This window comes from Copadichromis virginalis, linkage group LG3 (assembly GCF_057382275.1).
Source record: "Copadichromis virginalis isolate Kocher_CV1m ecotype Utaka linkage group LG3, C_Virginalis_male_GT1.1, whole genome shotgun sequence".
NCBI classification, from domain to species: domain Eukaryota; kingdom Metazoa; phylum Chordata; class Actinopteri; order Cichliformes; family Cichlidae; genus Copadichromis; species Copadichromis virginalis.
The window spans coordinates 7833755-7857637 of record NC_140620.1 but is presented as its reverse complement, the minus strand read 5'-3'; the positions used below and the strand labels follow the sequence as shown (position 1 = coordinate 7857637).

Below are 23883 nucleotides of genomic sequence, written 5' to 3'. Positions count from 1 at the left end.
TGTACTGTAGGGTCTTTGTGTCTCTTGGCGTCTCTCCTGTTGAAGTTATAAAGAGAACTGAAAATGATGTTAGCATGAGCTTAGCACATTTTAAAGGTAAATGGAATATGGTTTTAATTGTTTGGAGGCTGTTTCCACTTACAGGGTGATAGGTTCCACTGGGGTCCACACAACCACAGTCTCTCAGTTCCACACATTTGTCATCACTGAGAATGAAGCCAGGGTTACACTCACAACCCTCTACACACACTTCCTCACAGCCAGGTGGTCCCACCACACCAAGACATGTCTCAGGACATGAACTCACACAAAGGGAGTAGGAGCTATTGGGAGGACAGGTCAGAGCTGTGTGGACAAACACAGGGATGAACAATAATGAGAGGGAACAATGGTGGACAAATAGCAACAGAGAAGGGAGTGGGTAGTAGGATGATTCAAAGACAGGGCACCTACGTATCTCATATTGATTTAACTCAGTGTCATAAATGAAAGCAAGGACAATATTAACTGCATTGAATATTTTACATTGGTTTCAGCATTGTGCACTGTATCTTAAACTCTCCTCCCTATACAATTATAAATATGATTATAAGTTCAATTATAATGTTGGTGAGCAGGATGTAATATATCTTAGTTATATTTACAGGTGGAGACAACTTCCAAATGGAGAAGCTATGGCATGCACCCCATTTAAAAGGGAAAATGCTGAAGGCTCATTTTTCCAAAATGAAAAAGTATTATTCAAGTCTTTATTCATTTATGCTTCAGAATGGGGCTTATCAAGCCAATGGGTGATGTCACTGTGACTATGTTTTATATATCATATATCTTTTAGATATATTTGGTATATCTCAGATTCAAACTTACGGCAGAAGTCTGGAGTTCTCCATTGGTAGACTTTGGCTCCAGCACTATGACATGCGTCAGTGTAGGCCTGGAGCTGGTCACACAGCACATGCTGCTGGCCGTTGAACTGACACATGTCATACACACAGCTTTGGAAGAATGGAGTGGGATTAACTACACTGATGCACTCCCTGTAACAGAGAAAAGCACTCACTTAGCTTAGGTAGGAAAAGGCAGAGGCTCATATATACTGAAAATCTGAGTTCGAACAAACAAACAAGCTACATTTGGTGGTGAAACAGTCAACAATTGTTGCATAAGTTTAGCAACAATTCACTAGATGGGGCCAGTGAATAAAGGTGAATGGCTTAAACATGAATTGAACTGCGGTTTGGGGAAGGCCTCGCTGGGGACTGGCGGCGGCTCCTGGGCTGGCAGATCCCCATGTACTAATGAGAAGTGAAACCGTGAAAGAATTGAAATTGAAAAAGGGGAGGGAGGGTTGGGAATGAATGGAAGAACAAACAGCTAGTAGTACTGGGGGATTATATATAGATAAGAACAGGAAGGGAAGTGTTTGGATACTTTATCTCTAATTCACTAGCTGAGCCCACATCCTCATTTTACATTTTACAGTGTTTCTATTAGAAAAAGGTGAATGGCTTAAGCATGAGTTGAACTGAGCTTTAGGGAAGGGCGCAGAGGGGACTGGCCCCCTAGAGGCAGCAATAACGGTTTATTGTGAAGGTCAAAGACCTCTGCAGTAATAATTCAATTTTTCAATTCAATTTATTTATACAGCCCCAAATCACAACAACAATCGCCTCAAGGCGCTTTATATGTAAGGTAGACCCTGCAGTAATACCTACAGAGAAAACCCAACAATCATATAACTCCCTATGAGCAAGCACTTTGGCGACAGTGGAAAGGAACAACTCCTTTTAACGGGAAGAAACCTCTGGCAAAACCATTCCCATGGAAGGACAGCCATCTGCCGCTACAGGTTGAGGTGGAAGAAGGAAAGCAGGACAAAAGAGAAGCGCAGAGAGAAGGTGGTCAAGGATTCCAGAGAGTGGAGTGGTTGAGTTCGGAAAATTACGAAGGAATGGTGGGAGAAGACATCAAAGCAAATTTCAGACAACGAAAGACCTTAATAGTTGAATGAGGAGAACCCCTGATCGAGTGGCAACGTGGCTCGACTGGTGTGGAGGCTGGATGGATGCATGTCTGTATTTTAAGACATGAGGCAATGGCTTGACGGCTCGTAAAAGCTTTTACTGCTGTGTTTGAAAATGATCGATATGGAGACAAAGACTGGCAATACAGTGTCAGGAATGTGCTTTGTTACATTTTGTGAAAGATAGATAGATGTATGGACCCTGGCATCCAAGTTATTGGGGAAAGAGGAAAGAGAAACTGGCTTCCAGGTTCCAAAAAGCACGCTGCTGCATTTTGCTCAGGAGAGATAGAGGGAAGAAAAGCTTGCTACTGCAAATGAAGGAAAAGAACCTGGCATCCCGGTGCCAGATGTATGCTGGCGAATTTGAAAAAGACGGACAGAGAAATAGAACCTGGAATACCATTGCAAAAAGCATTCGGCTGGATTTGTAAAGGAGGAAAAGAGAAAGAAAACATGGCATCCCAGTACTAAAAGCCTGCTGCTGCATTTGTAAAGGAGGAACAGAAAAAGAAACCCAGAATCCCGGGGCCAAAAGCTTGCTGGTACATATGCAAACGAGGGACAGAGAAAGAGAACCTGGCATTCCAGTGCCAAAACACATGCTGCTGCATTTTTGTGAAAAGGGGCGTGAGGGAAGAGGAACTGGCAACCCGGTGCTAAAAGCTTGCTCCTGCATTTAAGAAGGAGGGGTAGATAAAGAAAGCCTGACATCCTAGTGCCAAGAAGCATGCTGCTGCATTTTGCGAGGGAGGGACAGAGGGGAAGGGAAACTGGAATCTCCTGGGTAGAAAACCTTGTTGATGCATTTGCAAATGAGGAATAATAACTTGGCATCCTGGTGCCAAAAGCTCACTGTGACATTTGCAAAGGAGGGTTATAGAAAGAACCTGGTATCCCAGGTTTTTTGCAACGATAGATAGAGATAAACTGGCAAGTCATTGGTAAAAACTTGCTGCTGCGTTTGAGAATGAGGGACAAAGAACGAAACTGGCATCCCAGTGCCAGACGGGTTCATTACAGCATTACAGTAATAGTATTGAAAATATTTATTCATATTTTACAGGTCAGTTGGGTGATTACCAGGCATGCTGCCATCTAGTTCATGATTTTATAAGGTCAGGAAAAAAACGTTGTAAAAAGCCAGGAATCCCATCAGTTTAACCAAGTCGATAACCAAAAGTGGAGGGGTTGTGAATTCTTACCGGAAGGGTCCAGTAGGGTCTGTAATTTTACCACATTTCTCTGGTTTTACAACTTCAGCTTCCAAGTTGGGGTCACAGTCTGGATCAGGCTTTGTACCTGGGGTACATCTGGTCAATACAAATACAAAACACAGTTACATCCTCTTCAGTTTGTCAGAAAGAGTCCGACAGTAAGGTAACAAAAGACGTAACCAGAAGAAATCCAAAAGACAGAAAGATAGATATGTTGGAACTCACGAGTCATCTTCATCGTCTTTTGTCTGCCAGCTGTTCCCAAAGTCATTACTATTTCCTGCCACAGTGCCATCTGGTTTAGTGAAGTCATTGTCTGGGTTCCCATCATAGTCACCACAAAGGCCACACATTTGGTCATAGTAGGAGCTGGTAGGACAAAGTCAAGGTAGGATATGTAGGATTAAAATAAGACAAGCTTAAGAATATTTGCAATGTTTAATAAGGTGTTGCTTGGCCTTTTATTGTAATTCTAGAAACAAATGAAGAGAATGCAAAGATCCCTGATACAATAAACCAGGGCATCGTTAGTATATATTAAAAGTTGCATAAGTCCACAATATGCACACAAATGGACTGCTTTGTTTTCACAACATACATAAAACAACTGGTGATGTTCAGCAGTTTAGATCGTTATCTATCAGAGTTTCTTCAGATCGTTAGGTTATGGTTGCATCGGAGGAAAGTGGTCATCAAAAAAAGAATGATGGAGCAATGGAGACAGTGGTCAGGTGTATTGTATGAATGTGTGAAGCAAATAAAAAGAAGTTCTACAATATCAAAATAGTTCAAACCAATATTTATACTAACCTGGGAACTGAGATCTGGGCATAATGGTTTCCATCCCAACGCACCCTCAGGCCAAAGGATGTTTGAAGCGTGATGAACTGACCAGCAAGACTAATAGACATGAGAGGAGAGGGGGAGTGGGGCAGAGCCACCCGTACTCCGTTCACCTGATTCAGTGATGAAGAAAAAGATGTTAAGAACATAAGAATATAAAGATGTTAAACAGACTGTGTAAACGTCTAATTGGTGGACAGGTCAGGGAGTATAAAAGTACAAAGAGTGTGCAATGTGCAGTATATCAGGCAAAAACAGACTTTGTATAGTTTTAACAAGCAAGACAGACATTGCTTTATGCCTATCACACTGTGTTATCTTTGGCATAGATTCAACTGTAAAATGGGAAAAATCTGTTTTGTTTTTTACATGCTGTTAGCAACAAAGTAACTAAAGATATAATTTGAGTTCTTTGCTAAAATGTCAGTTATGTGTAGACATAAGACATCCATGGTGATGATACAACTTCTGTGTGGGATGTCTGCTGGCACACATTTTACTTAAAGATGGGAAATACAAGAGATAGTAATTCATTCATATACTGACCAGTGTTCTACTGCTCTTCATCAGGGTCACAGTAATTCCATCCACTGTCACATATAGCTTCCTCAGGTATGACACTCCTGCAACTCCTCTCTCTTCATTCTTTGCCTCCACAGAGAACCAAGGGCCTGCACAGGGAAGACCACGACAATCAGGAATATTGTGTGTTTATATTAAAGGTGAACATTGGCATTAACATACAAACCACCACTGACATTCAGTGTCTTCTCTTTGCAGCAAACGTGAATGAAAACAACATCTGTCATGCTTTGCGATGAAAATAATAAATGAGTAAATTTAGCTCATTTAAACTTTCATTTGTGCGTGTGGTGTGGCAAGACTAGAACAGGTGCAATGAAACCCAAACATCTTAATGAATAAATGTCTCAAAATAGTGTGTACCTGTGCTGTTCCTACAGCTTCTGGCCAGTGTGTAAGTACAGGTTCCCATGAAGCTGTAGTACTTCTTGTCAAAGGTGTTGTAGTGTGGATCCCCAGAAACTACACAATCCTGAAAGCCTGAGAGAGGGAAAAACATCAGGAACATCAGACTGAAACACAGATGAAGCCACTGTAGAACAATTACCTAATAACAGTGCAGTTCACTGCTGCTTTGGACTTATACTGGCATTAAAATAGATGCAAGGAATATATCATTTCCTGACTAGACAAAAATTTGTATTATTTCAATTTCTTTTCTGCAACTCTGTGATTTTGCATTATAAATAATTGCATGTAACAAGTGTTGTTATAGACAAACTGTACAGAAGAGAGCAAAAGAAACATAACAGCAACACACACATAAATATTTCACTGTTATTGAAAGTAAAAGACACCTCTGGGTTGTGCTTCTCTATCTTCCATTACTCAGTCTAATTATGTATATTAGAGCAGGGATAGAAAATGCTAGGTGTGAACATTACAAACATACTCGTAGGATAGCAGCCCAGCTCTCCATCCTGAAGTTTACATTCATGCATTGGGGGGCATTCAGAGGCTTCACAGGTAATTCCAGCTGCACCACACCAACATTTTCGCTTGCAGTCTTCCTCAAAAAACTCCTCTCCAGGCTGACAAACAGACAACAAAATTGACAATTAAGCATAGCAGGCACAGATGATTCTTTGTAGATCCTTTTATGCATGTATGTATGAAAATGTTGTTTTAGAGAGGACATAAAGAGACTGCAAGTGACCTGACTTGAAATACAAAGGACCAAATGATTCACTGCCGGCCTATCAGACCCACTTCACCATACCTCATAATACTGGCCGTTCGTGTGGTTGCAGCCACACATGTTCTCCTTAACGCACTTGCCAGCACTCAGGACATAGCTGGGATCACACACACAGGACTCAGAGCAGGGACCAGAGCAGGAGGGGGGTTTTCCAAAGCATGTTTCCTGACAAGGATCTGCACAAGGTTCGTAGTGGCTGTTTGGGGGACAGCTCAGTGCTAAGCAGACCACAAGAGGTTGAAGTTAGTGATAGGAAACAAAAGTATGTGCTGGTTAAAATATAAAATGACAGCTTTTCACAAGAAAAGAGATACGTCTTTGGCATTTCCAGCTGTGTTGTCTTCCGTGTAACTAGATTGTTTGAGTTTGGTGGTAACCCAGTCTCCTGCAGCCTCTTGGCATATGTTGTCTGCCCAACTAGGTATGCTAAAGCAGCACTCCCTCAGTTAACTTTAGTGAGTAGGAAGCCCGTATGAAGTACTCTTCCACAAGTCAAAACTGACCAAAAACTCTCTTGTGTTATTATCTCCCAACTACTCAGCCAAGCTGATTTTTACCTAATGATATACCTAAAGATATTTTACTACTAAATTAAATCATTTGTCCTTCCAATACTCACGGCAGAAGGTTTCATTCCTCCATGGTCCAAGGTTGACCCCACGATCTTGGCATTCATTGACATAGGCTTCAATGGCTTCACACAAAATGGGCTTGGCACCATCCAGCTCACACAAGTCAAAGACACAGTCCCTGAAGTAATTCTGAGAACAAACAATCACTTTGTTACAATGCTTTATATTGTGTGACCATCTAAAACCACATATTCAAATTATTCCACTATTACGAATATCACATTTTCACCCTGAATGCACACACACATAGACAAATACAACAAGCTCAGAATAAGGACTGGTTCCACATTTGTTTATTATATGTGCACTATCCTCTACATGAACATACATTGGGGTTGACTTTGGGATGGCACACAGCAAAAGGTCCATTTTTGTCCAGCAGAATGCCACAATATCCAGAGCTTTCATACAGTTCCTGTTCTTCTTCATTGCACTCAGGGATCGTAGTGTTGGGTTTCTCATTACATCTGTCAAGACAGACCATCATCTTAAGAACATTTGTCTTTTGTCAATGGTAAATGTTTCTTTACACTTGCATCTCTGCAATACTCACTCTGGATTCATGTTCCAACTGTGTCCAAAGTCATTGGCATTTTCAGCTAAGCTTCCATCTGGTTTGCGGAAGTCATCTTTAGTATCTCCATCATAGTTGCCACACAGGCCACACAGCTTGTTCTGATAGCTGCAGATTGCAGAAAATGATTGTGTTAGAGTCTTAGGCAAGAAAGACTAACAAGTAAGCCAGAACTACAACGTGTTTTAATTGCAGCCAAGTTTCTTTTCAGCAGTAGACTAAACCCCACACATTAGTAAGACTAAAAGATCAGACATGTACATTTGATGTGTTTGATAGCATCAGCATAGAATTAACTAGTCAGGAAATTAGAAGTTTTGTGTGATTTTATCTTGAAATTTTGAGGGAGCTGTTTGTGTTGCCCCTGCTAAATTGTTTAAATAAAATATCCTAGCTGTGTCATTAATCTCTGCCTTTATCACCTTACTACTCCTTACAGATAAAGGAGTCATGTTCAGTATATGAAAATGTGTTATAGTGTCATGGTCCGTGGTCCTGTGTCTGAGGAATGCGTGACGCTCGGGTAGCCACACCCCCGGGCTATCACCGGCACATCTGTTCTCCATCACGGTGACTACACGGAGATCTACTGAACCCGGCACTGATGGAAGGCTCCACGCCAGTCCGTTAGTCCCCCCACAGTGGTAACTAGACTTCCACGAAAGCGTGCATTCCCTTCTGGTTGGAACTGTGTTTAATCTGCCTACTTGTGTCCAGGTTTCGACTCGGCGTCTGCCACCTGCCTGTCCTCCGGCTCAACTGGATCACTCGGTGCATCATCTGGCCCATTCGCTATTTCCACGGACTTTCTGCTCACGGACTGCCACACTTCCCTCCCGAGCTCCCACAGTCCCGTTCCATCGTAAGCCCCCTACTCTAACTAAGTCCTGATGTGTTTTCCCTACTTTCCGGCTCCCTAGTAATCATCTCCCCTTTCTATTGCAGCCTCCCATGGTCCCGATCCTGGCTTCCTCGTGTCATTATTCCCCGGGTTTTTAGTTTCTTGTTTTGCTCTCTAGTTTTCCCGGGTCGCCTTTCGTTATTTCAATAAAGTGTCTTTTCTGTTAGCGCGGAGTCTGCATCTGGATCCTTTTGTGCACGCGCGCCGTGGCGCATAACATATAGTTTTAGTTGTATCAGTATGGATGTAGATTTCTGGACTGGTGAACTTGTGATTAAAACACCACTTTATAAGGAAACCATGAATTTGGTCTTCACTCACTCTTCGATTACTTTGATGTCCATGAAGGCGTTTCCATCATAGCGAACCGTCACACCAAAGTTCATGGAGACAGTGTAGTGTTTTCCTGACTTGAACACAGAAATACCAGGGGACGGAGACAGTGGCAGATTGACATTGGTCCCATTAACCTGTATGGGAAAATAGGCAGAGTACATCAAATCTGGCCAACATTTTCATTTTTTAATTACCCATGTCACAACATTACTATCTGTAACTGAAAAGAAACGTTCCTTTAGTGGGCGATCGTGGCTCAAGAGTTGGGAGTTCGCCTTGTAATCGGAAGGTTGCCGGTTCGAGCCCCGGCTTGGACAGTCTCGGTCGTTGTGTCCTTGGGCAAGACACTTCACCCGTTGCCTACTGGTGGTGGTCAGAGGGCCCGGTGGCGCCAGTGTCTGGCAGCCTCGCCTCTGTCAGTGCGCCCCAGGGTGGCTGTGGCTACAATGTAGCTTGCCATCACCAGTGTGTGAATGTGTGTGTGAATGGGTGGATGACTGGATATGTAAAGCACTTTGGGGTCCTTAGGGACTAGTAAAGCGCTATATAAATACAGGCCATTTACCATTTCTCATGCCAATGATGTCTGTAAATGTCATGCCCGACATGTTAAACGCAGCTGCCGGCATGGCAAGCGAAAGTGGATCGAAGCCAAAGGCATGAATGCACAAGAAAACAGTCGACCAGAACGATACCCGAATATTAAATCGCATTGTACGATCTAACAGGGGCTCGCAGTGGCCGCTCTGTCCCAATCCGAGACAAAATGGACGAGTCCTCCTCACTGACGCTGAGCAAGACCAACGTTGAGCCAAACAGTTCTGCGATACTTTAAACCAGCCCGAGCCACTCCACTTGTTCGAGGCCGAAGAACTTGCACCCTCCATGGATCTTCTTCCTTTCGATATCGGAAAAATTAGCAACGCCGAAGTCAAGACAGCGATGTTGGCCTGGACGAGTTCCTCCCCACAATGCTGAAGGACGACAAAGCCCAGTTGGAAGCCGCCCTTAGAAGTCCCACGTCAATATGGAGTCCCCCAGCAGTTTGTAGACGCCTTTTGTGGTCTCTGCCCCAACTCCCGGTTCTGCGTCCAGACAGATGATTGGATGGCGCCCTTAGAAGACCCCTAAACGCCTGCTGGACAACATCGCGTGTACCCTATGAATGGGCAAAAGGTGTTATCACCAAACTTCCTGAAAGGCGATTTGGGTGACTGTAACAACTGCCGGGGCATCACGCTCCTGTCGGTACCCGGGAAAGTGCTTTGCCTTATTCCTTTGAATTGGCTACTGGGCCCCTACTGGGCTCAACTACGGAAGACCTCCAAGAATGGACTGCAGCTTTGCAGAGGGAGGTGAGGAAGTCGGATTACGAATAAGCGCCAAGAAAACCAAGGTACTCGGAGTTGGCTACACAACTGCCCATGTTCCCGTCATAATCAACCAATAACGTGCTGATAAGTTGGAAAATTTCACATATCTGGGCAGCATCATCTCGAATTATGGGATCTCTGATCAAGATGTAAACTCCGGAGTAGGGAAGGCTGCCGGTGTCCTCCGACGTCTCCAATTCAATTCATTTAAATTCAATGTTTTTTATATAGTCCCAAATCACAAAAACAGTCACCTCAAGGTGCTTTATATTTTAAGATAGACCCTACAATAATACATACAGAGAAAAAAAACAACAATCATATGCCCCATTGACCAAGCACTTTGGTGACAGAGGCGTCTTTTAACAGGAAGAAGCCTTTGGCAGAACCAGCGAAAGCAAGGCCGACCAAATATCACATGGCGTCGAATGTTTATGGATGATCTGAAAACAGTCGACATCGCCTGGGACGAAGCTGAAACATTCGCCCCTGACCGTCATCGATGGAGATTGTTAGCTGCCCGATGCGTCGCTCGGCGTAGGAGGAACTAAGTGTTAAGTGTAAGTGCAAGTTTCTTTCCATGGTCAATTGCAGTGGTTTTCAGAAGTGTTCCTGAGCATGTGCAGTGATTTGTACCACAGAATGATGTTTGTTTGTAATGCAGTAGTGCCTGATAACGTGAAAGCGTGATTGGTTTTCACATGCAAAACATCCTGTTTCTTCCTCTCATGTCTTACCTGCACAGTGCCACCTTTGAGAATGGAGATCTTTATCATCTGTGCGTATACATGTACGGCATTCACATAGGAGATGGTCGGCCTGTTATACCGGTTTTCATTGTCAGTATGGACCTCAAAGTAGGGCACAGTTGTGTCATTGCATGGACTAGACATCAGATAGCTGCAGTTGCCCATGAAGTCATATTTGCGTTTGTCAAAGCTGGTGTAGTGTGGATCGCCAGATGCTATGCATGTGGATGTACCTAAAGGAATAATATATGAGAAAATTGTAATTTCCACACTGTCAACTATCAAGTTATACCGACTGACTGTAAAGCACAACACAAGGTGCTCTTTGTGCAGATGTAATTTATTACACTGCATTAAATCAAGTCAACAACAATAAAGTCAACAAACATTATTACCTTTAGGATAACAGCCTGCAACACCATTAACCTCTCGACACTCTTCAGTGGGGTCACAGGAGTTATCAACACATTCCAAAGTGTAGTTCCCTACACAGCGACACAGCTTTGTGCAGCCATCTCCAAATACTATCTCACCAGGCTGGATAAAATGAAAACAATCAGTACTGAGAAAGTATACTGTATGTCTTTAAATGTACACTGTACACAGGACTAACTAGGACATCTGACCTCATAATAGTTATTGTTGTCATCTAAACAACCACACTTGTCCAGTGGCACGCAGTGCCGTCCTTTGAAGACAAAGCCTGGTTTGCAGAAACACCCAGTGATGCAGGAGCCAGAACAGTTGGTAGAGGGTTCCATACATGTAGGAATGCAAGCTGGACCGCACTCTATATACTCTGCGTTAGGAGGACACAGGTCTGGGTAGAAAGAAAAAGGATTACTGGAAAATGAGCAGATACTCTTTCAGGAACTAAAAAGGTAGGAAGTTATTATGCAGTGTTAACAAACTCAGTCCAAACTAACAACATCAGTTGAGACAGTGGAGGTTTGGAGCGCCTGTTGCTAAAATGACTGCATTTATTTACTGCATTTCTAGGACCAGTCGGATAAAGCACTTGACACTGTAATCCACATCCATGCATTCATGCAGCTATTTCTATGTGAAGCTGTGTGATTAACATACCCAGAGGGTGGCATTCATATTCTCCATCTTGTAGTTGGCAGCTCTCAGTAGTTGGGTTACAGCTGGTGTTATGACACTGTAGCAGACCTCCACTGTGACACATACACTTTTGTTCACAACCCTCCAAGTACCAGTCATCGCCCACCTGACAAATGTACACAGAATGCAAAAAACAATCAAAATTTTGTCATGTAATTCTCTCTTATATGTCTGTGAAGGTTCTCAGTCATCCAGGTCATCGTAGTCAAAGGAGCTTGCAAAGAAAAGCGTCTGGACTTCTTTAAGTCTTTAAGTCTTCAAGCAACTTAAAGAAGTCCAGACGCCTTTCTTTGCAGACTCCTTTTACATTCTCTCTTATACATCACACGAATATAAAGATCAAAATGATAAATATACATTTAAGCCCAAAATCATTTATTTATTGATTTTGGGCTTGCTAATTGTGGTGGCACCCGTATGTAAATGCTATGACATAAATACAAATTCTATAACACCAGTGTCTTTTAAATTCAGGTATAATACAGTATAATAAATATAATCTGTGCTTGATAAGTTGAAAGTAAAAATCTTTGTTGTAAAACCAATATTTATGTGCCAACAGTTCTCTGCAGTCTATGCACCCTTAATTTAGTTGAGTTTTAATTTCTTTTGTACTGTAGGGTCTTTGTGTCTCTTGGCGTCTCTCCTGTTGAAGTTATAAAGAGAACTGAAAATGATGTTAGCATGAGCTTAGCACATTTTAAAGGTAAATGGAATATGGTTTTAATTGTTTGGAGGCTGTTTCCACTTACAGGGTGATAGGTTCCACTGGGGTCCACACAACCACAGTCTCTCAGTTCCACACATTTGTCATCACTGAGAATGAAGCCAGGGTTACACTCACAACCCTCCACACACACTTCCTCACAGCCAGGTGGTCCCACCACACCAAGACATGTCTCAGGACATGAACTCACACAAAGGGAGTAGGAGCTATTGGGAGGACAGGTCAGAGCTGTGTGGACAAACACAGGGATGAACAATAATGAGAGGGAACAATGGTGGACAAATAGCAACAGAGAAGGGAGTGGGTAGTAGGATGATTCAAAGACAGGGCACCTACGTATCTCATATTGATTTAACTCAGTGTCATAAATGAAAGCAAGGATAATATTAACTGCATTGAATATTTTACATTGGTTTCAGCATTGTGCGCTGTATCTTAAACTCTCCTCCCTATACAATTATAAATATGATTATAAGTTCAATTATAATGTTGGTGAGCAGGATGTAATATATCGTGGTTATATTTACAGGTGGAGACAACTTCCAAATGGAGAAGCTATGGCATGCACCCCATTTAAAAGGGAAAATGCTGAAGGTTCATTTTTCCAAAATGAAAAGGTATTATTCAAGTCTTTATTCATTTATGCTTCAGAATGGGGCTTATCAAGCCAATGGGTGATGTCACTGTGACTATGTTTTATATATCATATATCTTTTAGATATATTTGGTACATCTCAGATTCAAACTTACGGCAGAAGTCTGGAGTTCTCCATTGGTAGACTTTGGCTCCAGCACTATGACATGCGTCAGTGTAGGCCTGGAGCTGGTCACACAGCACGTGCTGCTGGCCGTTGAACTGACACATGTCATACACACAGCTTTGGAAGAATGGAGTGGGATTAACTACACTGATGCACTCCCTGTAACAGAGAAAAGCACTCACTTAGCTTAGGTAGGAAAAGGCAGAGGCTCATATATACTGAAAATCTGAGTTCGAACAAACAAAAAAGCTACATTTGGTGGTGAAACAGTCAACAACTGTTGCATAAGTTTAGCAACAATTCACTAGATGGGGCCATTGAATAAAGGTGAATGGCTTAAACATGAATTGAACTGCGGTTTGGGGAAGGTCTCGCTGTGGACTGGCAGCGGCTCCTGGGCTGGCAGATCCCCAAAGAAGACATCCCCTAGAAGCAGCAATAACTGTGCATTGTGAAGGTGAAAGACCTCTGCAGTAATAATTCAATTTTTCAATTCAATTTATTTATACAGCCCCAAATCACAACAACAATCGCCTCAAGGTGCTTTATATGTAAGGTAGACCCTGCAATAATACCTACAGAGAAAACCCAACAATCATATGACTCCCTATGAGCAAGCACTTTGGGAATTGGGAAGGAACAACTCCTTTTAACGGGAAGAAACTTCTGGCAAAACCATTCCCATGGAAGGACAGCCATCTGCCGCTACCGGCTGAAGTGGAAGAAGGAAAGCAGGACAAAAGAGAAGCGCAGAGAGAAGATGGTCAAGGATTCCAGAGAGTGGAGTGGTTGAGTTCGGAAAATTACGAAGGAATGGTGGGAGAAGACCACAAAGCAAATTTCAGAAAACGAAAGACCTTAATAGCTTAATGAGGAGAACCCCTGATCGAGTGGCAACATGGCTCGACTGGTGTGGAGGCTGGATGGATGCATGTCTGTATTTTAAGACATGAGGCAATGGCTTGACGGCTCGTAAAAGCTATTCTGGTGTGTTTGAAAATGATCGATATGGAGACAAAGACTGGCAATACGGTGTCAGGAATGTGCACTGTTACATTTTGTGAAAGATAGATAAATGCATGGACCCTGGCATCCAAGTTATTGGGGAAAGTGGGAAGAGATACTGGCTTCCAGGTGCCAAAAAGCACGCTGCTGCATTTTGCTCAGGAGAGATAGAGGGAAGAAAAGCTTGCTACTGCAAATGAAGGAAAAGAACTGGCATCCCGGTGCCAGATGTATGCTGGCAAATTTGAAAAAGACAGAGAAATAGAACCTGGAGTACCATTGCAAAAAGCATTCTGCTGGATTTGTAAAGGAGGAAAAGAGAAAGAGAACCTGGCATTCCTGTGCCAAAAAACATGCTGCTGCATTTTTGTGAAAAAGGGAGGGACAGAAGAGGAACTGGCAACCCGGTGCTAAAAGCTTGCTCCTGCATTTGTGAAGGAGGGATAGAGAAAGAAAGCCTGACATCCTAGTGCCAAGAAGCATACTGCTGCATTGTGCGAGGGAGGGATAGAGGGGAAGGGAAACTGGAATCTCCTGGGTAGAAAACCTTGTTGATGCATTTGCAAATGAGGAATAATAACTTGGCATCCTGGTGCCAAAAGCTCACTGTTGTATTTGCAAAGGAGGGTTATAGAAAGAACCTGGTATCCCAGGTTTTTTGCAACGATAGATAGAGATAAACTGGCAAGTCATTGGTAAAAACTTGCTGCTGCGTTTGAGAATGAGGGACAAAGAACAAAACTGGCATCCCAGTGCCAGAAGGGTTCATTACAGCATTACAGTAATAGTATTGAAAATATTTATTCATATTTTACAGGTCAGTTGGGTGATTACCAGGCATGCTGCCATCTATTTCATGATTTTATATGGTCAGGAAAAAAACGTTGTAAAATCCCAGGAATCCCATCAGTTTAACCAAGTCGATAACCAAAAGTGGAGGGGTTGTGAATTCTTACCGGAAGGGTCCAGTAGGGTCTGTAATTTTACCACATTTCTCTGGTTTTACAACTTCAGCTTCCAAGTTGGGGTCACAGTCTGGATCAGGCTTTGTTCCTGGGGTACATCTGGTCAATACAAATACAAAACACAGTTACATCCTCTTCAGTTTGTCAGAAAGAGTCCGACAGTAAGGTAACAAAAGACATAACCAGAAGAAATCCAAAAGACAGAAAGATAGATATGTTGGAACTCACGAGTCATCTTCATCGTCTTTGGTCTGCCAGCTGTTCCCAAAGTCATTACTATTTCCTGCCACAGTGCCATCTGGTTTAGTGAAGTCATTGTCTGGGTTCCCATCATAGTCACCACAAAGGCCACACATTTGGTCATAGTAGGAGCTGGTAGAACAAAGTCAAGGTAGGATATGTAGGATTAAAATAAGACAAGCTTAAGAATATTTGCAATGTTTAATAAGGTGTTGCTTGGCCTTTTATTGTAATTCTAGAAACAAATGAAGAGAATGCAAAAATCCCTGATACAATAAACCAGGGCATCGTTAGTATATATTAAAAGTTGCATAAGTCCACAATATGCACACAAATGGACTGCTATGCTTTTTTTAAAGTTCTCACAACATACATAAAACAACTGGTGATGTTCAGCAGTTTAGATCGTTATCTATCAGAGTTTCTTCAGATCGTTAGGTTATGGTTGCATCAGAGGAAAGTGGTCATCAAAAAAAGAATGATGGAGCAATGGAGACAGTGGTCAGGTGTATTGTATGAATGTGTGAAGCAAATAAAAAGAAGTTCTACAATATCAAAATAGTTCAAACCAATATTTATACTAACCTGGGAACTGAGATCTGGGCATAATGGTTTCCATCCCAACGCACCCTCAGGCCAAAGGATGTTTGAAGCGTGATGAACTGACCAGCAAGACTAATAGACATGAGAGGAGAGGGGGAGTGGGGCAGAGCCACCCGTACTCCGTTCACCTGATTCAGTGATGAAGAAAAAGATGTTAAGAATATAAGAATATAAAGATGTTAAACAGACTGTGTAAACGTCTAATTGGTGGACAGGTCAGGGAGTATAAAAGTACAAAGAGTGTGCAATGTGCAGTATATCAGGCAAAAACAGACTTTGTATAGTTTTAACAAGCAAGAAAGACATTGCTTTATGCCTATCACACTGTGTTATCTTTGGCATAGATTCAACTGACAAAATGGGAAAAATCTGTTTTTTTTTTTTTACATGCTGTTAGCAACAAAGTAACTAAAGATATAATTTGAGTTCTTTGCTAAAATGTCAGTTATGTGTAGACATAAGACATACATGGTGATGATACAACTACTGTGTGGGATGTCTGCTGGCACACATTTTACTTAAAGATGGGAAATATAAGAGATAGTAATTCATTCACATACTGACCAGTGTTCTACTGCTCTTCATCAGGGTCACAGTAATTCCATCCACTGTCACATATAGCTTCCTCAGGTATGACACTCCTGCAACTCCTCTCTCTTCATTCTTTGCCTCCACAGAGAACCAAGGGCCTGCACAGGGAAGACCACGACAATCAGGAATATTGTGTGTTTATATTAAAGGTGAACATTGGCATTAACATACAAACCACCACTGACATTCAGTGTCTTCTCTTTGCAGCAAACGTGAATGAAAACAATATAAGTCATGCTTTGCGATGAAAATAATAAATGAGTAAATTTAGCTCATTTAAACATTCATTTGTGCGTGTGGTGTGGCAAGACTAGAACAGGTGCAATGAAACCCAAACATCTTAATGAATAAATGTCTCAAAATAGTGTGTACCTGTGCTGTTCCTACAGCTTCTGGCCAGTGTGTAAGTACAGGTTCCCATGAAGCTGTAGTACTTCTTGTCAAAGGTGTTGTAGTGTGGATCCCCAGAAACTACACAATCCTGAAAGCCTGAGAGAGGGAAAAACATCAGGAACATCAGACTGAAACACAGATGAAGCCACTGTAGAACAATTACCTAATAACAGTGCAGTTCACTGCTGCTTTGGACTTATACTGGCATTAAAATAGATGCAAGGAATATATCATTTCCTGACTAGACAAAATTTTGTATTATTTCAATTTCTTTTCTGCAACTCTGTGATTTTGCATTATAAAGAATTGCATGTAACAAGTGTTGTTATAGACAAACTGTACAGAAGAGAGCAAAAGAAACATAACAGCAACACACACATAAATATTTCACTGTTATTGAAAGTAAAAGACACCTCTGGGTTGTGCTTCTCTATCTTCCATTACTCAGTCTAATTATGTATATTAGAGCAGGGATAGAAAATGCTAGGTGTGAACATTACAAACATACTCGTAGGATAGCAGCCCAGCTCTCCATCCTGAAGTTTACATTCATGCATTGGGGGGCATTCAGAGGCTTCACAGGTAATTCCAGCTGCACCACACCAACATTTTCGCTTGCAGTCTTCCTCAAAAAACTCCTCTCCAGGCTGACAAACAGACAACAAAATTGACAATTAAGCATAGCAGGCACAGATGATTCTTTGTAGATCCTTTTATGCATGTATGTATGAAAATGTTGTTTTAGAGAGGACATAAAGAGACTGCAAGTGACCTGACTTGAAATACAAAGGACCAAATGATTCACTGCCGGCCTATCAGACCCACTTCACCATACCTCATAATACTGGCCGTTCGTGTGGTTGCAGCCACACATGTTCTCCTTAACGCACTTGCCAGCACTCAGGACATAGCTGGGATCACACACACAGGACTCAGAGCAGGGACCAGAGCAGGAGGGGGGTTTTCCAAAGCATGTTTCCTGACAAGGATCTGCACAAGGTTCGTAGTGGCTGTTTGGGGGACAGCTCAGTGCTAAGCAGACCACAAGAGGTTGAAGTTAGTGATAGGAAACAAAAGTATGTGCTGGTTAAAATATAAAATGACAGCTTTTCACAAGAAAAGAGATACGTCTTTGGCACTTCCAGCTGTGTTGTCTTCCGTGTAACTAGATTGTTTGAGTTTGGTGGTAACCCAGTCTCCTGCAGCCTCTTGGTATATGTTGTCTGCCCAACTAGGTATGCTAAAGCAGCACTCCCTCGGTTAACTTTAGTGAGTAGGAAGCCCGTATGAAGTACTCTTCCACAAGTCAAAACTGACCAAAAACTCTCTTGTGTTATTATCTCCCAACTACTCAGCCAAGCTGATTTTTACCTAATGATATACCTAAAGATATTTTACTACTAAATTAAATCATTTGTCCTTCCAATACTCACGGCAGAAGGTTTCATTCCTCCATGGTCCAAGGTTGACCCCACGATCTTGGCATTCATTGACATAGGCTTCAATGGCTTCACACAAAATGGGCTTGGCACCATCCAGCTCACACAAGTCAAAGACACAGTCCCTGAAGTAATTCTGAGAACAAACAATCACTTTGTTACAATGCTTTATATTGTGTGACCATCTAAAACCACATATTCAAATTATTCCACTATTACGAATATCACATTTTCACCCTGAATGCACACACACATAGACAAATACAACAAGCTCAGAATAAGGACTGGTTCCACATTTGTTTATTATATGTGCACTATCCTTTACATGAACATACATTGGGGTTGACTTTGGGATGGCACACAGCAAAAGGTCCATTTTTGTCCAGCAGAATGCCACAATATCCAGAGCTTTCATACAGTTCCTGTTCTTCTTCATTGCACCCAGGGATCGTAGTGTTGGGTTTCTTATTACATCTGTCAAGACAGACCATCATCTTAAGAACATTTGTCTTTTGTCAATGGTAAATGTTTCTTTACACTTGCATCTCTGCAATACTCACTCTGGATTCATGTTCCAACTGTGTCCAAAGTCATTGGCATTTTCAGCTAAGCTTCCATCTGGTTTGCGGAAGTCATCTTTAGTATCTCCATCATAGTTGCCACACAGGCCACACAGCTTGTTCTGATAGCTGCAGATTGCAGAAAATGATTGTGTTAGAGTCTTATGCAAGAAAGACTAACAAGTAAGCCAGAACTACAACGTGTTTTAATTGCAGCCAAGTTTCTTTTCAGCAGTAGACTAAACCCCACACATTAGTAAGACTAAAAGATCAGACATGTACATTTGATGTGTTTGATAGCATCAGCATAGAATTAACTAGTCAGGAAATTAGAAGTTTTGTGTGATTTTATCTTGAAATTTTGAGGGAGCTGTTTGTGTTGCCCCTGCTAAATTGTTTAAATAAAATATCCTAGCTGTGTCATTAATCTCTGCCTTTATCACCTTACTACTCCTTACAGATAAAGCAGTCATGTTCAGTATATGAAAATGTGTTATAGTGTCATGGTCCGTGGTCCTGTGTCTGAGGAATGCGTGACGCTCGGGTAGCCACACCCCCGGGCTATCACCGGCACATCTGTTCTCCATCACGGTGACTACACGGAGATCTACTGAACCCGGCACTGATGGAAGGCTCCACGCCAGTCCGTTAGTCCCCCCACAGTGGTAACTAGACTTCCATGAAAGCGTGCATTCCCTTCTGGTTGGAACTGTGTTTAATCTGCCTACTTGTGTCCAGGTTTCGACTCGGCGTCTGCCACCTGCCTGTCCTCCGGCTCAACTGGATCACTCGGTGCATCATCTGGCCCGTTCGCTATTTCCACGGACTTTCTGCTCACGGACTGCCACACTTCCCTCCCGAGCTCCCACAGTCCCGTTCCATCGTAAGCCCCCTACTCTAACTCAGTCCTGATGTGTTTTCCCTACTTTCCGGCTCCCTAGTAATCATCTCCCCTTTCTATTGCAGCCTCCCATGGTCCCGATCTTGGCTTCCTCGTGTCATTATTCCCCGGGTTTTTAGTTTCTTGTTTTGCTCTCTAGTTTTCCCGGGTCGCCTTTCGTTATTTCAATAAAGTGTCTTTTCTGTTAGCGCGGAGTCTGCATCTGGATCCTTTTGTGCATGCGCGCCGCGGCGCATGACATATAGTTTTAGTTGTATCAGTATGGATGTAGATTTCTGGACTGGTGAACTTGTGATTAAAACACCACTTTATAAGGAAACCATGAATTTGGTCTTCACTCACTCTTCGATTACTTTGATGTCCATGAAGGCGTTTCCATCATAGCGAACCGTCACACCAAAGTTCATGGAGACAGTGTAGTGTTTTCCTGACTTGAACACAGAAATACCAGGGGACGGAGACAGTGGCAGATTGACATTGGTCCCATTAACCTGTATGGGAAAATAGGCAGAGTACATCAAATCTGGCCAACATTTTCATTTTTTAATTACCCATGTCACAACATTACTATCTGTAACTGAAAAGAAACGTTCCTTTAGTGGGCGATCGTGGCTCAAGAGTTGGGAGTTCGCCTTGTAATCGGAAGGTTGCCGGTTCGAGCCCCGGCTTGGACAGTCTCGGTCGTTGTGTCCTTGGGCAAGACACTTCACCCGTTGCCTACTGGTGGTGGTCAGAGGGCCCGGTGGCGCCAGTGTCTGGCAGCCTCGCCTCTGTCAGTGCGCCCCAGGGTGGCTGTGGCTACAATGTAGCTTGCCATCACCAGTGTGTGAATGTGTGTGTGAATGGGTGGATGACTGGATATGTAAAGCACTTTGGGGTCCTTAGGGACTAGTAAAGCGCTATATAAATACAGGCCATTTACCATTTCTCATGCCAATGATGTCTGTAAATGTCATGCCCGACATGTTAAACGCAGCTGCCGGCATGGCAAGCGAAAGTGGATCGAAGCCAAAGGCATGAATGCACAAGAAAACAGTCGACCAGAACGATACCCGAATATTAAATCGCATTGTACGATCTAACAGGGGCTCGCAGTGGCCGCTCTGTCCCAATCCGAGACAAAATGGACGAGTCCTCCTCACTGACGCTGAGCAAGACCAACGTTGAGCCAAACAGTTCTGCGATACTTTAAACCAGCCCGAGCCACTCCATTTGTTCGAGGCCGAAGAACTTGCACCCTCCATGGATCTTCTTCCTTTCGATATCGGAAAAATTAGCAACGGCGAAGTCAAGACAGCGATGTTGGCCTGGACGAGTTCCTCCCCACAATGCTGAAGGACGACGAAGCCCAGTTGGATGCCGCCCTTAGAAGTCCCCTAAATGCCTGCTGGTCAACATCGCATGTACCCTATGAATGGGTAATTTCAACGACTTCAAGAAAGCTTTTGACAACGTCCACCGGCCGACTCTATGGGCTATCCCACGTCAATATGGAGTCCCCCAGCAGTTTGTATACGCCTTTTGTGGTCTCTGCTCCAACTCCCGGTTCTGCGTCCAGACAGATGATTGGATGGCGCCCTTAGAAGACCCCTAAACGCCTGCTGGACAACATCGCGTGTACCCTATGAATGGGCAAAAGGTGTTATCACCAAACTTCCCGAAAGGCGATTTGGGTGACTGTAACAACTGCCGGGGCATCACGTTCCTGTCGGTACCCGGGAAAGTGCTTTGCCTTATTCCTTTGAATTGGCTACTGGGCCCCTACTGGGCTCGACTACGGAAGACCTCCAAGAATGGACTGCAGCTTTGCAGAGGGAGGTGAGGAAGTCGGATTACGAATAAGCGCCAAGAAAACCAAGGTACTCGGAGTTGGCTACACAACTGCCCATGTTCCCGTCATAATCAACCAATAACGTGCTGATAAGTTGGAAAATTTCACATATCTGGGCAGCATCATCTCGAATTATGGGATCTCTGATCAAGATGTAAACTCCAAAGTAGGGAAGGCTGCCGGTGTCCTCCGACGTCTCCAATTCAATTCATTTAAATTCAATGTTTTTTATATAGTCCCAAATCACAAAAACAGTCACCTCAAGGTGCTTTATATTTTAAGATAGACCCTACAATAATACATACAGAGAAAAAAAACAACAATCATATGACCCCATTGACCAAGCACTTTGGTGACAGAGGCGTCTTTTAACAGGAAGAAGCCTTTGGCAGAACCAGCGAAAGCAAGGCCGACCAAATATCACATGACGTCGAATGTTTATGGATGATCTGAAAACAGTCGACATCGCCTGGGACGAAGCTGAAACATTCGCCCCTGACCGTCATCGATGGAGATTGTTAGCTGCCCGATGCGTCGCTCGGCGTAGGAGGAACTAAGTGTTAAGTGTAAGTGCAAGTTTCTTTCCATGGTCAATTGCAGTGGTTTTCAGAAGTGTTCCTGAGCATGTGCAGTGGTTTGTACCACAGAATGATGTTTGTTTGTAATGCAGTAGTGCCTGATAACGTGAAAGCGTGATTGGTTTTCACATGCAAAACATCCTGTTTCTTCCTCTCATGTCTTACCTGCACAGTGCCACCTTTGAGAATGGAGATCTTTATCATCTGTGCGTATACATGTACGGCATTCACATAGGAGATGGTCGGCCTGTTATACCGGTTTTCATTGTCAGTATGGACCTCAAAGTAGGGCACAGTTGTGTCATTGCATGGACTAGACATCAGATAGCTGCAGTTGCCCATGAAGTCATATTTGCGTTTGTCAAAGCTGGTGTAGTGTGGATCGCCAGATGCAATGCATGTGGATGTACCTAAAGGAATAATATATGAGAAAAAGAAAATTGTAATTTCCACACTGTCAACTATCAAGTTATACCGACTGACTGTAAAGCACAACACAAGGTGCTCTTTGTGCAGATGTAATTTATTACACTGCATTAAATCAAGTCAACAACAATAAAGTCAACAAACATTATTACCTTTAGGATAACAGCCTGCAACACCATTAACCTCTCGACACTCTTCAGTGGGGTCACAGGAGTTATCAACACATTCCAAAGTGTAGTTCCCTACACAGCGACACAGCTTTGTGCAGCCATCTCCAAATACTATCTCACCAGGCTGGATAAAATGAAAACAATCAGTACTGAGAAAGTATACTGTATGTCTTTAAATGAACACTGTACACAGTACTAACTAGGACATCTGACCTCATAATAGTTATTGTTGTCATCTAAACAACCACACTTGTCCAGTGGCACGCAGTGCCGTCCTTTGAAGACAAAGCCTGGTTTGCAGAAACACCCAGTGATGCAGGAGCCAGAACAGTTGGTAGAGGGTTCCATACATGTAGGAATGCAAGCTGGACCGCACTCTATATACTCTGCGTTAGGAGGACACAGGTCTGGGTAGAAAGAAAAAGGATTACTGGAAAATGAGCAGATACTCTTTCAGGAACTAAAAAGGTAGGAAGTTATTATGCAGTGTTAACAAACTCAGTCCAAACTAACAACATCAGTTGAGACAGTGGAGGTTTGGAGCGCCTGTTGCTAAAATGACTGCATTTATTTACTGCATTTCTAGGGCCAGTCGGATAAAGCACTTGACACTGTAATCCACATCCATGCATTCATGCAGCTATTTCTATGTGAAGCTGTGTGATTAACATACCCAGAGGGTGGCATTCATATTCTCCATCTTGTAGTTGGCAGCTCTCAGTAGTTGGGTTACAGCTGGTGTTATGACACTGTAGCAGACCTCCACTGTGACACATACACTTTTGTTCACAACCCTCCAAGTACCAGTCATCGCCCACCTGACAAATGTACACAGAATGCAAAAAACAATCAAAATTTTGTCATGTAATTCTCTCTTATATGTCTGTGAAGGTTCTCAGTCATCCAGGTCATCGTAGTCAAAGGAGCTTGCAAAGAAAAGCGTCTGGACTTCTTTAAGTCTTTAAGTCTTCAAGCAACTTAAAGAAGTCCAGACGCCTTTCTTTGCAGACTCCTTTTACATTCTCTCTTATACATCACACGAATATAAAGATCAAAATGATAAATATACATTTGGATGCAAACCAGGGATTCTGTATGCCAGTAACTAATTAGGCCAACCTTTACTCATTTATTTATTGA

General features: G+C 42.8%; 1 protein-coding gene across 1 annotated transcript in view; it reads right to left on the bottom strand.

The window, feature by feature from the left end:
* The window catches only part of zanl (zonadhesin, like), a 64278-nt gene that overhangs the window by 8126 nt on the left and 32269 nt on the right, over positions 1 to 23883 (bottom strand). Inside the window, exons 43-76 of the mRNA XM_085436631.1 lie at positions 23417 to 23561; positions 22957 to 23150; positions 22726 to 22867; positions 22313 to 22557; positions 20081 to 20229; positions 18838 to 18966; positions 18613 to 18751; positions 18272 to 18413; positions 17674 to 17870; positions 17347 to 17485; positions 16818 to 16934; positions 16419 to 16543; positions 15837 to 15982; positions 15240 to 15383; positions 15003 to 15110; positions 13031 to 13200; positions 12306 to 12508; positions 11515 to 11659; positions 11055 to 11248; positions 10824 to 10965; positions 10417 to 10661; positions 8292 to 8440; positions 7049 to 7177; positions 6824 to 6962; positions 6483 to 6624; positions 5885 to 6081; positions 5558 to 5696; positions 5029 to 5145; positions 4630 to 4754; positions 4051 to 4196; positions 3466 to 3609; positions 3229 to 3336; positions 868 to 1037; positions 143 to 345 (exon numbers count right to left, since the gene is read on the bottom strand). Coding sequence (XP_085292757.1) covers positions 143 to 345; positions 868 to 1037; positions 3229 to 3336; positions 3466 to 3609; positions 4051 to 4196; positions 4630 to 4754; positions 5029 to 5145; positions 5558 to 5696; positions 5885 to 6081; positions 6483 to 6624; positions 6824 to 6962; positions 7049 to 7177; positions 8292 to 8440; positions 10417 to 10661; positions 10824 to 10965; positions 11055 to 11248; positions 11515 to 11659; positions 12306 to 12508; positions 13031 to 13200; positions 15003 to 15110; positions 15240 to 15383; positions 15837 to 15982; positions 16419 to 16543; positions 16818 to 16934; positions 17347 to 17485; positions 17674 to 17870; positions 18272 to 18413; positions 18613 to 18751; positions 18838 to 18966; positions 20081 to 20229; positions 22313 to 22557; positions 22726 to 22867; positions 22957 to 23150; positions 23417 to 23561 — 5268 coding nt within the window. The remainder of the gene's footprint in view (positions 1 to 142; positions 346 to 867; positions 1038 to 3228; positions 3337 to 3465; positions 3610 to 4050; positions 4197 to 4629; positions 4755 to 5028; positions 5146 to 5557; positions 5697 to 5884; positions 6082 to 6482; positions 6625 to 6823; positions 6963 to 7048; positions 7178 to 8291; positions 8441 to 10416; positions 10662 to 10823; positions 10966 to 11054; positions 11249 to 11514; positions 11660 to 12305; positions 12509 to 13030; positions 13201 to 15002; positions 15111 to 15239; positions 15384 to 15836; positions 15983 to 16418; positions 16544 to 16817; positions 16935 to 17346; positions 17486 to 17673; positions 17871 to 18271; positions 18414 to 18612; positions 18752 to 18837; positions 18967 to 20080; positions 20230 to 22312; positions 22558 to 22725; positions 22868 to 22956; positions 23151 to 23416; positions 23562 to 23883) is intronic.